Source organism: Corvus brachyrhynchos, unplaced genomic scaffold (genome assembly GCF_000691975.1).
Source record: "Corvus brachyrhynchos isolate BGI_N302 unplaced genomic scaffold, ASM69197v1 scaffold246, whole genome shotgun sequence".
NCBI classification, from domain to species: domain Eukaryota; kingdom Metazoa; phylum Chordata; class Aves; order Passeriformes; family Corvidae; genus Corvus; species Corvus brachyrhynchos.
Window position 1 is genome coordinate 2308162 of NW_008238447.1, and position 12015 is coordinate 2320176.

The window sequence follows — 12015 nt, forward strand, 5'->3', positions numbered from 1 at the left end:
CAGCAGGACCGAGAAAGTAGCTGTTGTCATGACAGCACTGGGAAGCCCAGGGACTGAAAAGATCTTCATCAGCTCACTGCAGCAATTCTGTGCCAAAGGAACTGTGCTGCCTGTCTGCATGCTGACAACAGAGCCAGGGGAATGCCTGCTTGTCAAACCTCTGTGGTTTTACGCTGCAAACTTCCCCACTCTTGGCCTCTGAAGCTGGAATATAGTTGCAATCTGGCAAAAATGGATCTCTCCTGCCCCCCTCCTCCCCCTTTAGTACTCCCCACACCTTCTGTTTCTCTCTCTGGTGTAACAAGGGCAGCACCCAGCCTTCTTGCACTCCCTTTTGCCACAAAAATGCCATGCTGAAGGCAGTAGTAACCTGTAAAAAACCCTAATCAAATACCAGCACATTCTGCAGTCCAACTCCATCGATGTAATGACTGCCACTCCTGTATCCTCAGTGTGAGAGACCAGCATGTCTGTGTGCTCTGGTGTTTGCCTGGCAGCTCCGGGGCAAGAGGCTGAGGACTTCTGTGGCAGGATCTGCTCCTTGGGGTCATACCCTTGGCAAGGATAGAATGTTACCTGGTCAGCTGTGGCCACTCCAACCCAAGTAAATGCATTGTCTTTCACACTGAGTTAGGCAGCCTGCTGTCTGCGCCAACTGTGCCCCCTGTAATCACCACAAGCACCAGTGTTGGGAGAACTACGAGACTCTTCCATTCCCAGTGAAGTTTTGTTTTACAGAAATGACTAAAAAATGGTTGCTGCATAGGTGAGATCCTCATAATTTAGACAAGGAAAGAGAAAGTAAGGTCTTTTTGGCTGTGCACATATTGATTGAGTTCTGATGCTGTTTATTTGAAGCAGTGGGAAATGAGAACATTTGGAAACTTGCATTATGCCCCCACTGGTTATCACTGATGGAATGAAAACTGAGATGGAGTGCCTTACACCCAATCTTGCAACAGCCACCTCTATTGCAAACTAAATGACCAGATGTGTGCTCTCAGATGAGTTTTACAAGCTTTGTCTGAAACTTTGGCGTCTCTGGTATTGATTGCAAAAATCACATTGACCTCAGTGGGGCCAGACTATCAAACTCAGCCTGAGATCTGGGGAACTGAGGAATTTTGAGGAACTCACAGCAAATCCTGATACCCTGATATTATTGATGGCTGCTAGGAGGTGGGGACTTGGCCCCCACCACACAGGAGAGCCTAAGTTGCACTGTGACCCCTCCATCATTCAGAATTTCAGTAGTTCAGAGGTTCACTCTCTCAGGAAGCCTGGACTATGTGGCAGAATTGGGAGATGTAGGTCCTAAATTAGCTCAATGCCCTGATGATGTGCCCTATGGATGCACTGCGTGTCTTCTAATAGGCAAAGCAGCAATTCCCCTCTTCTGAATTCTATTCCCAGCTCAGTTGCTCCCAGATTCTCCAGACAACTGACTGCACAGGGGTGGCCAAAGCATTTTAGCATGTTGTTATGCTGCAATTTATGCATGGTTAGGATATGCATGAGAGTCTCTTTCCCAGGACTGCTCTGAGGTATAGTTGTTTGTCTTAAAAGCTTCCAGTGAAAGCTGCTGTTAAACCCACACATGGAGTGTTCTCAACAGGGATGGGCCTAACTTTCAATGACATGATGCTTTTGAGTCTAGCCAGTCTTTTAAAACTGCTTTTTATTCAGTCAAAGTGAACATTATGCACTTAATGATTTTTGCCTAGTGACACATGCAACCTGTGTTCACGAAACAAATACTACCCAGTACTTTTTCTAGGCAGATCAGTGCCCCAAAACAACATAATACAGAAGTTATAGTAGGAAAAGGAGCACTATATAGTCTTAGCAAGCTGTTGCTATAGAGGCCTCCTGTCAGGAGCAGTTTGGCTTTATATTGCATTTAACTGGATAATTTATCAGAACCATCATCTTTGCAGTTGCATTTCTGTCTGGGTTTGGCAACGCTAAGTATTTGTTTCATCTCAGTGAAAAGTGGATTTGGCTATTTAAAGCCTGGAAAACATAGGAAACTCTTTAGGGCAAGGCGAAAAAGAGCTGATTTTACATGTGGTGAATCTTACAATCCATGCCTACATGTCTTCACATAAAACTGGGGACTCTTAAATTGAGGAAACTATTTGATTTAGGTTGTGCTAGTGCATAAGAGGTACAACAAAGAGAGATGTATTATAGAAGTGTAACTCAGGCACTGAAAGCATTAAGGTATCAGCTCTGTAGAGAGCAATGACCTACTTCTGCCTTGTTTCTTCCAAGGAAAATCCTTTGGCACCACTTCAGGCCATGGTTTCTGTTCTCCCTGCTATCTTGAGGACCTGATCTTACACAAAAGTGCCTCAGACATGTTCACATCCCCGTTTCTCAAGCCCAAGTTTCATGTAGAGAGGAAGCAAAGCACCCAATTTAAAATGGGACTTTACAGAAAAAAAATTTACATTCTCCTCACCATCCTCAAGAAAACATAAATTAAGTGCTGGACCAATGTCCATGAACCACTTGTATTTCAGATTTTTTATAACAGTACAATTTTGGAGGTCTTTTGCATATTAATACAGTCAGATTTTGGGACTTTCTTATATTGCAGTAAGTGGTCTCAGTCCCCCACCTGCACTGTACTATGGTAACTTATTTTGGCATATTGCATGCATATTCATTTCCATGACATGCAACATATTCTCATCAGCTCATGTTCTATAACTCAGTTTATATCATGCTTAACAAAGTATGACAAAATAAATGCTGGTTTAAAAGCCATATAAATATTGAAACATGAAGCATTCGAAAGTTACTCCCCTCCTCCCTTGTCTAATTATACTATTAATAAGCAACATGCAGAATTTCATCTGAGATGTAGGAACCACAAGAGATCAGATTCTTGCACAAATTCTCTCCTGTATCATAATGTTTGCAGTGTGAGTGTGTTTAACTTTAAATCATGCAATCTGTCCACCTGAAATCAAAAGGGCTGTTTCCATCTGGGCTCAGATCTGTTGCATCAACACAAATTCTGCTGCCCTGGTTATGCCCAGCTGCAGGTTAGGCCAAGAACACATTTTCTCTGTTTTGCAGTAATTTGTCTTGTAGTCCCAGTGTAATATGATTGTCCCCTTTTTATCTTTAATCGTTGCTGCGCACCATTAAGCAGCAATACCACGACACTTAAAAGTCACTTTGTCTTTCCATTTGGTGAAGCAACCCCATTTTTTGGGCAAAAGACGGCTCTGAGATGTGGTTGCAGCCTTGCAAAGAAACCTGTTCATGCAAAGTCGTATCAAGAACTTCTTTCATTTAGGTTAAAAGATCAAGTCCTTAACATTTGAAAATACACAATAAACACACAACACTGCATCATTGAGTAGGAAGGTTAATGAAAATACAGCCTGGCATTAACATTAAAAAGGCCCTAAATTTTTCTTCACAGGTAATTAGTTCACACAATGAAATAATCTCCTTTCTTATCCTGGAAACACATGCATAAAACAGCTCAGATAACATCATTTACATACAGGCTGCTGCATCCGCATGTTAATGTCTGGCAGTGAAAAGTTCAGACAAGTTTGTAATCCCCGATTTCCTGCGCGTGCTCAGCTCCCAGATTCCCAGAAGGAAGAGAAAGGGATACTAAATATTACTGAGATGACAGGTCAGCTGCAGTCCGCCACATCTGGACAGCTTGCGCAGTTACAGAGTTTCCCAGACCACGGGGTCTTTGACTGTCCTGGACTTTTTTTTAAACTCATCTTGGTATTTGTTTCTTTTGTCCGTCACTTCTGGCCATGGCCATCATCCTAAGCCTATTGTCCTGCCGCCACTCGCTTTGTCCGCGTTGCTCCATCGCGTGGTATTGGGAGCAATCTGCATTCCCATTTAAAGCACTATCATGTCACCCATCAGCGATCGCTCGCTTTCATCCCTTAAAACTCCCACACAATGGCAACCACGCCGTGAGGACAAAGGGGCCAGGCTGAGAGGGAAAAGGAGGGAAGCTGCAGTGGGAAAGCAGCAGCAGCAGCTGCAGCCGGGCTAACTTTGTTCTCATTCTGCGTGAGCACTTGAACTTGCACTGATAACACCCGTGCCCTTCATCTCCTGCTTCCCCATTTACACAACTTATCTGCCCAGGGCAGACACTGGAAGGAAGCCTGGCTGCTTCTGCATCAAGGCCAGCAGGTAATAGCAGTGTTTTTCCAGCCCAAGCCAGCGAGGCCGTGCCTACCTCCAGCTGCAGGAGAAAGGGAGGGCTGCGGGAGGGAAAGCCTCCTCTTGCAGGAATACTGATCGCCAGCAGCACTTTCCAAAACACAAACCCAGCCTGCTGGGCATCCTTAAAATCACCAGCTCCTCAGCAGTTGCTGGAGGAGGCAATCCATTCAACTGCACAGAAATCCGGTTTGCTGCACTCAAAGATGCAGGTACAGCACCCAAGGGTTTGGGAATTGCCTAGAGAGTCTGCAGTGCTTAAGCTTTAACTGGGATTCACTCCTGTACACTGTCATCTTCTTAACAGTTTGGAGGCATCAGCTGTAGAGATCCTAGACTTCACAGACCGCCTATGATTAATTGCCTGAAAACGTTGTAAAAGCTAGGGATTTTGTTCATAGGTGAAATAACTGCAGTGCTCCAGCCTGGAACCGGCCAGCCAGGGAAGGATGGATGGGAATCCGAGTGGAGCACTTCCTGTGAAACAGGCATGGCTCAAATTGAGCAAGGCTTTAGAGTCCCACCTTTTACAAACATGACCCAGCTGTGCTCCTTGGGGTCCGCGAGATTTTAATGAGGCAAAAATGATCAAAATGTCATGACCTCTGTTCTTCCTTGTCCTAAAATCTGGATGATGGAAATGGAGTTTAGCTAGGTTATATTTAGCTGATCACACAGAATTGAATAGCTTTAAGATAATGAAATAAAAGTTTTAAAATAAAAGCTGTGAGGTCAGAGAAGTTATCCTCCCAATACTCCAAAGGATCAGCTTATATAAGCAAGTATGATTTTTCCCAATGTTTTAGTCCATGAGTATTGACCAGTTCCTCTTCACTAAGGCAATCTCCTAAATGGCTGAGGCTGGTTCACTAATTTGCAGCTGCTACCTTGGAAACAGTGATCAGGATTTCACACATTATCCAGGCACTTTGTTCTTATTAAAAATATTTATTATTTGTAGGCACAATATACTAGAAACAGCAGTTACAAAATATTATGGGTCTGTTGGCATAGGCTAAGAAAACAGCCAGGAATGTTATTCAAAGGTGAGTTTGGTTTCCAGGCAATTTCCCTGCTCACAAAATGACACTTGCAGCTAGACCTAACCCCTACAAGCTGGCTTCTGTGCAGTACCAGCGCTTGCACGTGCAAACTCTCTGAGACATTCTCCAGGTAGCCAAAAACCAAACACAAAATAGCAGCAGTCACCAGCGTCAGAAAACATTCACCAGAAAGTTTAGCCGCCTTTTTTCCCCTCCGCCTAGATGAGACCATTTCAGTGTATAACAACAGTAAGCCCAGCAGCCATTAACAGCTGGTTCCTAGATGGATGAGCATATTAAAAAAAAAAAAAGAAAAAAAAAAGAAATAAAAAATCATGCCTCTTTAAAGCTAAAACATCTGAAACAGCCTCCATGTTCTTGCTGACTTGGGAATTTACCAAGAAGAAAGTTGCACAGTATGAAGCAGTCTACTACATGTGTAAGACTCACCAGAAATTCATATTGTGAAGAGGTGATTTATGAGTCGAGTCGCTGAATTTTGCAGCCTTTCTTCCCCCTCAATTGCTTTGAAATGTCCTGTCAATTAATGACAATTTTCTCAAGTAAATTCTTATGAATTTGTTTGTACCTACTAATTCTTCTATTTCTAGTAATGTAACTGTTACTTAGAACTGTTTTTTTTCTAAATAGAATCCAGTGCTGAAAATAAGGGGGATTCAGATGCAAGTTACTTGGAAATGTTGGGTGTCTCTCACTATATGCTTTGACTCAATCTTTCAGGATGATAAGCACCTGCAGATTTTCATTACTCCAAGCAAGAAACTGATTGCTTGGGTTCAGCTGCTCATGTAGGGACAGACAACAGGGGTGTGGATAAGGCAGTTTTTCTCCACATAAGGAATGCAGAGTATTTTACACACTGGGCTGTAATGGGTTTAAAGATGCAGAAGAGAGCCCAGGACAGCACCAGTCACTTCACTGTGACCATATGACAACAGATGAGGATGAGGTATTTTCCTGAAAGTTTTCATTGACCAAACCTCGAGGCTGTAAGTAAATCTTGCTTGTTCTACATATAAACATGCAGAGTCTGCTTTTTTATCTTTATTTTTTTTAACAGTACTCATTTCACCTTCAAAAGAGCAAGAGGGTGTTTCCATTTTTAGTCTGAAATACTTTGAAGTATTCCAGTTCCACAGAATGGGGATCTGGATAGAATTTGACAAAAAGAAAAAATTAATTCCTTATTTTCAATTTGGTTTCAGTAATAAAGAAGTTAATGATCCCACATCTGGTTTTGTCCAGATATACTCTAGAGCAGTCCACTGGAAACAGCACCATTTGCTTATAGCTTTACTTTTCATCCCAAACAGAACCTAATCTGTCCTAAATAAGTGTTCTTAAACACATCCCTAGCCAGACTGCCACATGAGGCAATTAGCAACCTCTGTGCTGATGTCACTTACCCAGAGCTGCAATTAAATGTTGCTTGCAGTTTCACCACAGCAGCCAGATAATATTTAGACAGACCTTAAAAACATTTTCTTTGGCATACCTCAGAATGAAGAAACACCACAAAAAAAGAAGTACCAAAACCTTCATTCCACAAGTAACATTTGAATGCTGACACATCTGGAACAGCTGGGTAACAAGTTGTGCGTGTCAAGTTCAGAAAGCAGCTGCTTTGAGCCTTCATTTTGGGTCAGGCATTTGTTTGCAGCCACCAGTATATTCCATTTTATTTTGTAGCAGCTTCTTCAGTGTTCCCATATGGACAAGCCAAACAGCTCCTAGGATATACCAGCAAGCATATTTTAGAAGAAATGAAGGCCAGATGTTGCTTTGTTATCTCCATGTGCATCCTTAAAAAAGTTAGATTAAGTTGTTTCAGATATATTATTAATGCCAGGTACAGGCAATTTGTTTATCGGTCGTTTAAATGTCAACTTTCTGAAGGACGGAAAATAACATTTTAACTTAGGATTCAAACTGAAATAAGATTAAACTACCCTAGAATAACTTCAGAAAATAATTATAGCACAATCCAGGATCACAGGGACCAAATAGTATTGTGTAGAGAAGACATGATGAGCCATTTCTGAGATCTGAATGAGTGCTACTTACGGTTTATTAGAAAAGGAAAAATAAAACTCCTCCACCTTATATTTAAAATATAATGAAAAGTTTGAGGTAAGACTTCCCCAACAGCATCACTAATTAAAGGCCTTCTATTCTGCTGCTTTACTCAACCAGGATACAACTTAAGCCACCAGTCTAAGTCCTAGAGAAGTTAATAAATCTATTACTGACAGTGTAACTCATTAATGTTTTTCATGTATGCACTCCTGGTACATCTAGTGGATCCAATGGGGTGGACAAGAATTCTGTCACAGACTGTCCAATTAATGTGATTTTGATAGAAATGTTTCAATTTTTTTTTCTGATTTCCTGAAAATAGAACCCTATTGGACTCATTTTATGACATGTATTTCTGAGGAAATGTGAACCAAAGACTACTTTTTCCACCTCAGTAACAACATAAACAAGGTTTGGGTTTCAGCTGCCTGGTGAGGTCTTTCCCTTTGAGCCAGTCCACAACATACAAGAACTGCCAAGACACCAACTATAACTTTTTGAGTAATGTCACTTTATTAAGGGACTTTAAAGAATCACATTCTCTAGTAGCCTTGGAACAATGCAAATGGTGAACAAAAGACAAAAATAGATGTAATTGGTTCTGAAAAGCATGAACATCTGTAGAGAATGTGTTGCATTATTCCCAAGGACTCCTGCTTTCGAAAAAAAAGCATGTTCCATATATACAAGTGTCAGTGCAATAGCCAATAAAGCAATCAGTCAGAAATATAAAAATATCCTAGATACAAACTTAAAATAGATGTTTGAAGGCTGACCATATCAGTATTCTGATATTTCTGTATCTCAGGAGTATGATCACTGGGATGACTTATTCTGATGAGGTAAGAAACAGTAGATGCTCTGTGATAACACAAAGCCATACATTTATTATGTTTTTTTCCATAAGACAAAAAATAGAGCACCCAATGAAACTCCCAGTCTTTGCAGCAAGTGCCCACAGGAAGTGAAATTATAGTCTATGCTCATTACTACATTCCTGCATCATTCACCTTTGCTGTCTTTGCCAACAGTTCTATCAGCAAAACTTGCTCATTCTCCCTCCCCTTGCCCAGCTCCTGTATAAACTGCACATTCCTCGCAGATACACCAAACCAACAACTGCTTTAGACACAGACAACATCTATAAATGTCCAAAAATCACTTAGTCATTCTTTCCTTTATTGGTTGCAATTCTTTCCTTGGCAGCAAGGCAGAAAGAGATTGCAAAACTTGACAGCGAACAGCTCTCTGTAGAAGGGTTAGGGAGAGAACAGGGTGTGTCCTATTTGCTTTGCCTCAGGTGTTCAACCAGTGATGCCACTGAACTTAAGCCTTGGCTGGTTGAGCAATAAAAATCACATTCCTCTTTCCTCTGTCTTTTGGATGGAAGAATGCACTAATTTGGGGCTACTGTTCCAAAAAAAGAGGGCGATGTGGTAACTTTTCAGCTGGATGCTGTCTGCCTGCATCATCATTCATCTTTCCTTCAGCCACCTCTTTCACTGTGACCCTCCAGGCTCTGCTGCTGAATTCTGATCCCTATTTTTTCACTTTTTAGAGAGAATGGCAGAACAACAAGTAGCCAGACAACACACTCTGTGTCTTGTGGCAAAGAGCACCAGGAAGAACCAGCAGCAGAGCTGGGAGTGCAACAGAATCCAACAAACATGAACTCCTACTTGGGGAGGGGGGCAATGGTAGTCATTCCAAACTGTTTGACTGTATCAGGCACTCCTCTATGAAAAAACACAATGAATTATATAGTCTCTAGAACAGCAATATTAACTTGATCAGGATATGATTTGTATGATAAAAAAAGTACAACAGGAGCTGGCAGCTGCCTTCCTGTGAAACTTGCCTTACCACTTATGGCACACACATGCACTGAAGCACACAGCAGTTGCCTGAACATGCAAAAGATTCCTTAGCTTTACATCCTAGATTCAAAAACTGTCCCTGAAATATTTTCATTTCTCATCATTCTTTTCTAAATCTCTTCGGTCTCAGGTAAATTCAGGCAGCTGCGCGAGATGGAACAGTGAAGCTGGTAACATCTGTAGTGTGACAACACTTGACAAATTATTTCAGGTTTTCTTTCAGTTTCTGGAAGATGCTACGCAGATACCAAAGCCTCCAGGAATCATCACACTTCTCTCCTTAACCCCACTGAACTTGGCAATCAGCGTTTGCAAATATTGAATTACTGCTCACCACACCCCACTAAGACAGGCTATTACCTCCCATGTAAACAGGCAAGGAACGGAGGCACAGAATGACTAAGTGATTATTCCAGTATCACAACACAAGTCTGGGAGAGCCAGGAGCTGAACCTGTATTTCTTGCATCTCAGTCTCAGGTTGTCTGTTTTGTTCTGTGTTGCAGCCTTAATTCTTCCCTGAAGAGGAAGACTGGGATCTCTTAAGAGTCTGTCACTGCTACTCTGGTTGACAGGTGATGTTGCCAATGCGATAGGAATTGTTGCATTCCCCACATCAAAAGGTGGAACACAGTGTGACATCTGTTTGCTGGAAGAAATACTAACCATACAAGTCCTTAAGAACATCAACATTTATTTAATATGATATAAAAGAAATGGGATATGAACATTCGTATTTGAACAATAATAAGTGGCTTCTTATACTTACATCGTATGTGCTCATTGTATAATATATACACAATGAACATAATTACATTTGTACACAAACTAAGTACTGGATTGAAAACCTGCTTATTGCTGTACACACCCTAACCCCATGAAGGAAAAGCCCAGTACCTCAAAATACCTACACTCCATTTTAGTCAAGAAAAAGTAACCACTAACATTAATGTCTATGTTGACAGAAGTGTGGCAGTAACTGCTGACATTGCAACCTGACCAAGAAATCATTACAGCAGAAACAGGACATCTTTTACTAAGCAATAATAAAAATGGCACATTTTAAATATATCTATATGTATATATATATAAAAATTTTACAAATAAATTGTTAAAACAATAAATTGTAATGTTTAAAAAGTGTAAAACAAGGTTTAGTGGTGATATGTAAAATTAACCGGGTTATGCATCTAAAAGAAGCAAAAAAAGTTAACTTATATGATCCATAATTAAAAGAACATTAAACTCTGAAGAATAGCAAATTAAGTTCTGACTGTAGGCTGCACATTAAAAAGAGCCTTTATTTTATGTGCACAGAAATCATAGCAGCAAGCTGGTATCAGGAGAACAATCTGAAGGTTGCTGAGTGTACACGTGGGCCATTTAAAGCTCTCTTGGAATAAACATTTTCCAGGAAGTGATAAAACGATGCTCTGTGGCCAAAAGCATCAGAACTATGAATTTCATAGATTTAAAATATACTGTACAATATCTTCTCATATTTTCATAGGTCAGGTCCATACATCTCAGGCATGAATTGTTTCAACAGAAGCCGTTAGTGCTGAAAGACAGACACAGATTAAGTTACTCTATTTTAGCAACTGAATATTGTCTAAAGAACTCAGGGGATTAAACACAGCAAAGGATTCCTGACCTCATCCTAGTAATGCAGGTGTAGAACATAATAAAATATCTTAGAAATCAGCTGTTTCCAAAACCTGTTTTCCTGATGAATAATACTGCTGTCAAGATATTTTGACAGCAAGAAGCAAAACCAAGATTTTTTTCAAATTTACACCACTTTGAATGAAAGTCTATTTACCTGTTACACATGGTCACCTCCAAATGCTCTTCACCTAAAACCAGTAATAGTAGCAAAGATCCTAACTGGTCTTAGAAACGAGAGGCACATTTTGAAGAGGGATGCAGAACTGTCGAGCTGCTACACTGTACTGGCAACATAGTTCAAGTCCTCCACCCAGAGCTTGCTGTGTTTTGGTAATTGCTGCAAGGACTTCTAGAAATAGTTTTCAACAGTTCATTGGTAAAAATGTTCCTGAGCTTTGAATCCAGGTGCCGTATAAAATTTCATTATCCCTCCATTACTCAGTGAAAATGCAATGCTTAAAATCGAACAGTGTTAGTGGTACACACAGAGATTTGTCTCTGCAAAATAAGGACTGTGACAAAAAAGGAGCCTTGTGTTAAGGGGTTTCTCCTTAGTCCTACAATATCCTGTGCCACCAATTTCCTAAGGCAAATCCCCCCGGCATCGTGCCAAGAGTATCATTTTTCTAATTGACTGTAAAAGCCAAATACAGGTATTACCTCTTCATTCCCTGAAATCTACTATATATTTTCCAGATGCTGCCTGAATCATTTGGTTGCATATGAACAGGGCTGATCCTAGAGCTTGGAAGTTCCCTTTGCCACATAAGACTTCTTGAAAATGAGGGATGCTGAATTCCTTTATGCTAAAAGATGTGCCAGAATCTCTCAGCAAAGCACTGGAAAACTGGAACCACAGCCCCAGAAAGGAAAGGGCAGTAAATAGTGCAGGCAAGCACTATGCTTCATCCATCTCCTCTGTATGCTAAGCCCAGCTCATGGCATGAATTTGTTTCGGAACTCCAAGGAAACAATCAACAGAGGCATCACATGCAGCGATGTGGAGTGTACATGCACATGGTTAGGAGCTTTTTCCAACTCAATCCGAAGACTAAAGAGCCATGCAGGCTGTGTTTGAAGTTCTGGGATCCTTTCCCCAGCATGGTGAGGCAT

General features: G+C 41.0%; 1 protein-coding gene across 15 annotated transcripts in view; it reads right to left on the reverse strand.

Annotated features, from left to right (window-relative positions):
- Positions 1-7848: 7848 nt before the first annotated feature.
- Positions 7849-12015, reverse strand: part of PLEKHA5 (pleckstrin homology domain containing A5) — a 163212-nt gene continuing 159045 nt past the window's right edge. For all 15 annotated transcript variants that reach the window (XM_017736677.1, XM_017736672.1, XM_017736676.1 and 12 more), the window contains one exon: positions 7849-10795. Coding sequence is in view for 10 of the 15 variants with exons in the window: in XM_017736672.1 (XP_017592161.1) it covers positions 10777-10795 (19 nt within the window). In the remaining 5 variants the exon portion in view is untranslated. The remainder of the gene's footprint in view (positions 10796-12015) is intronic.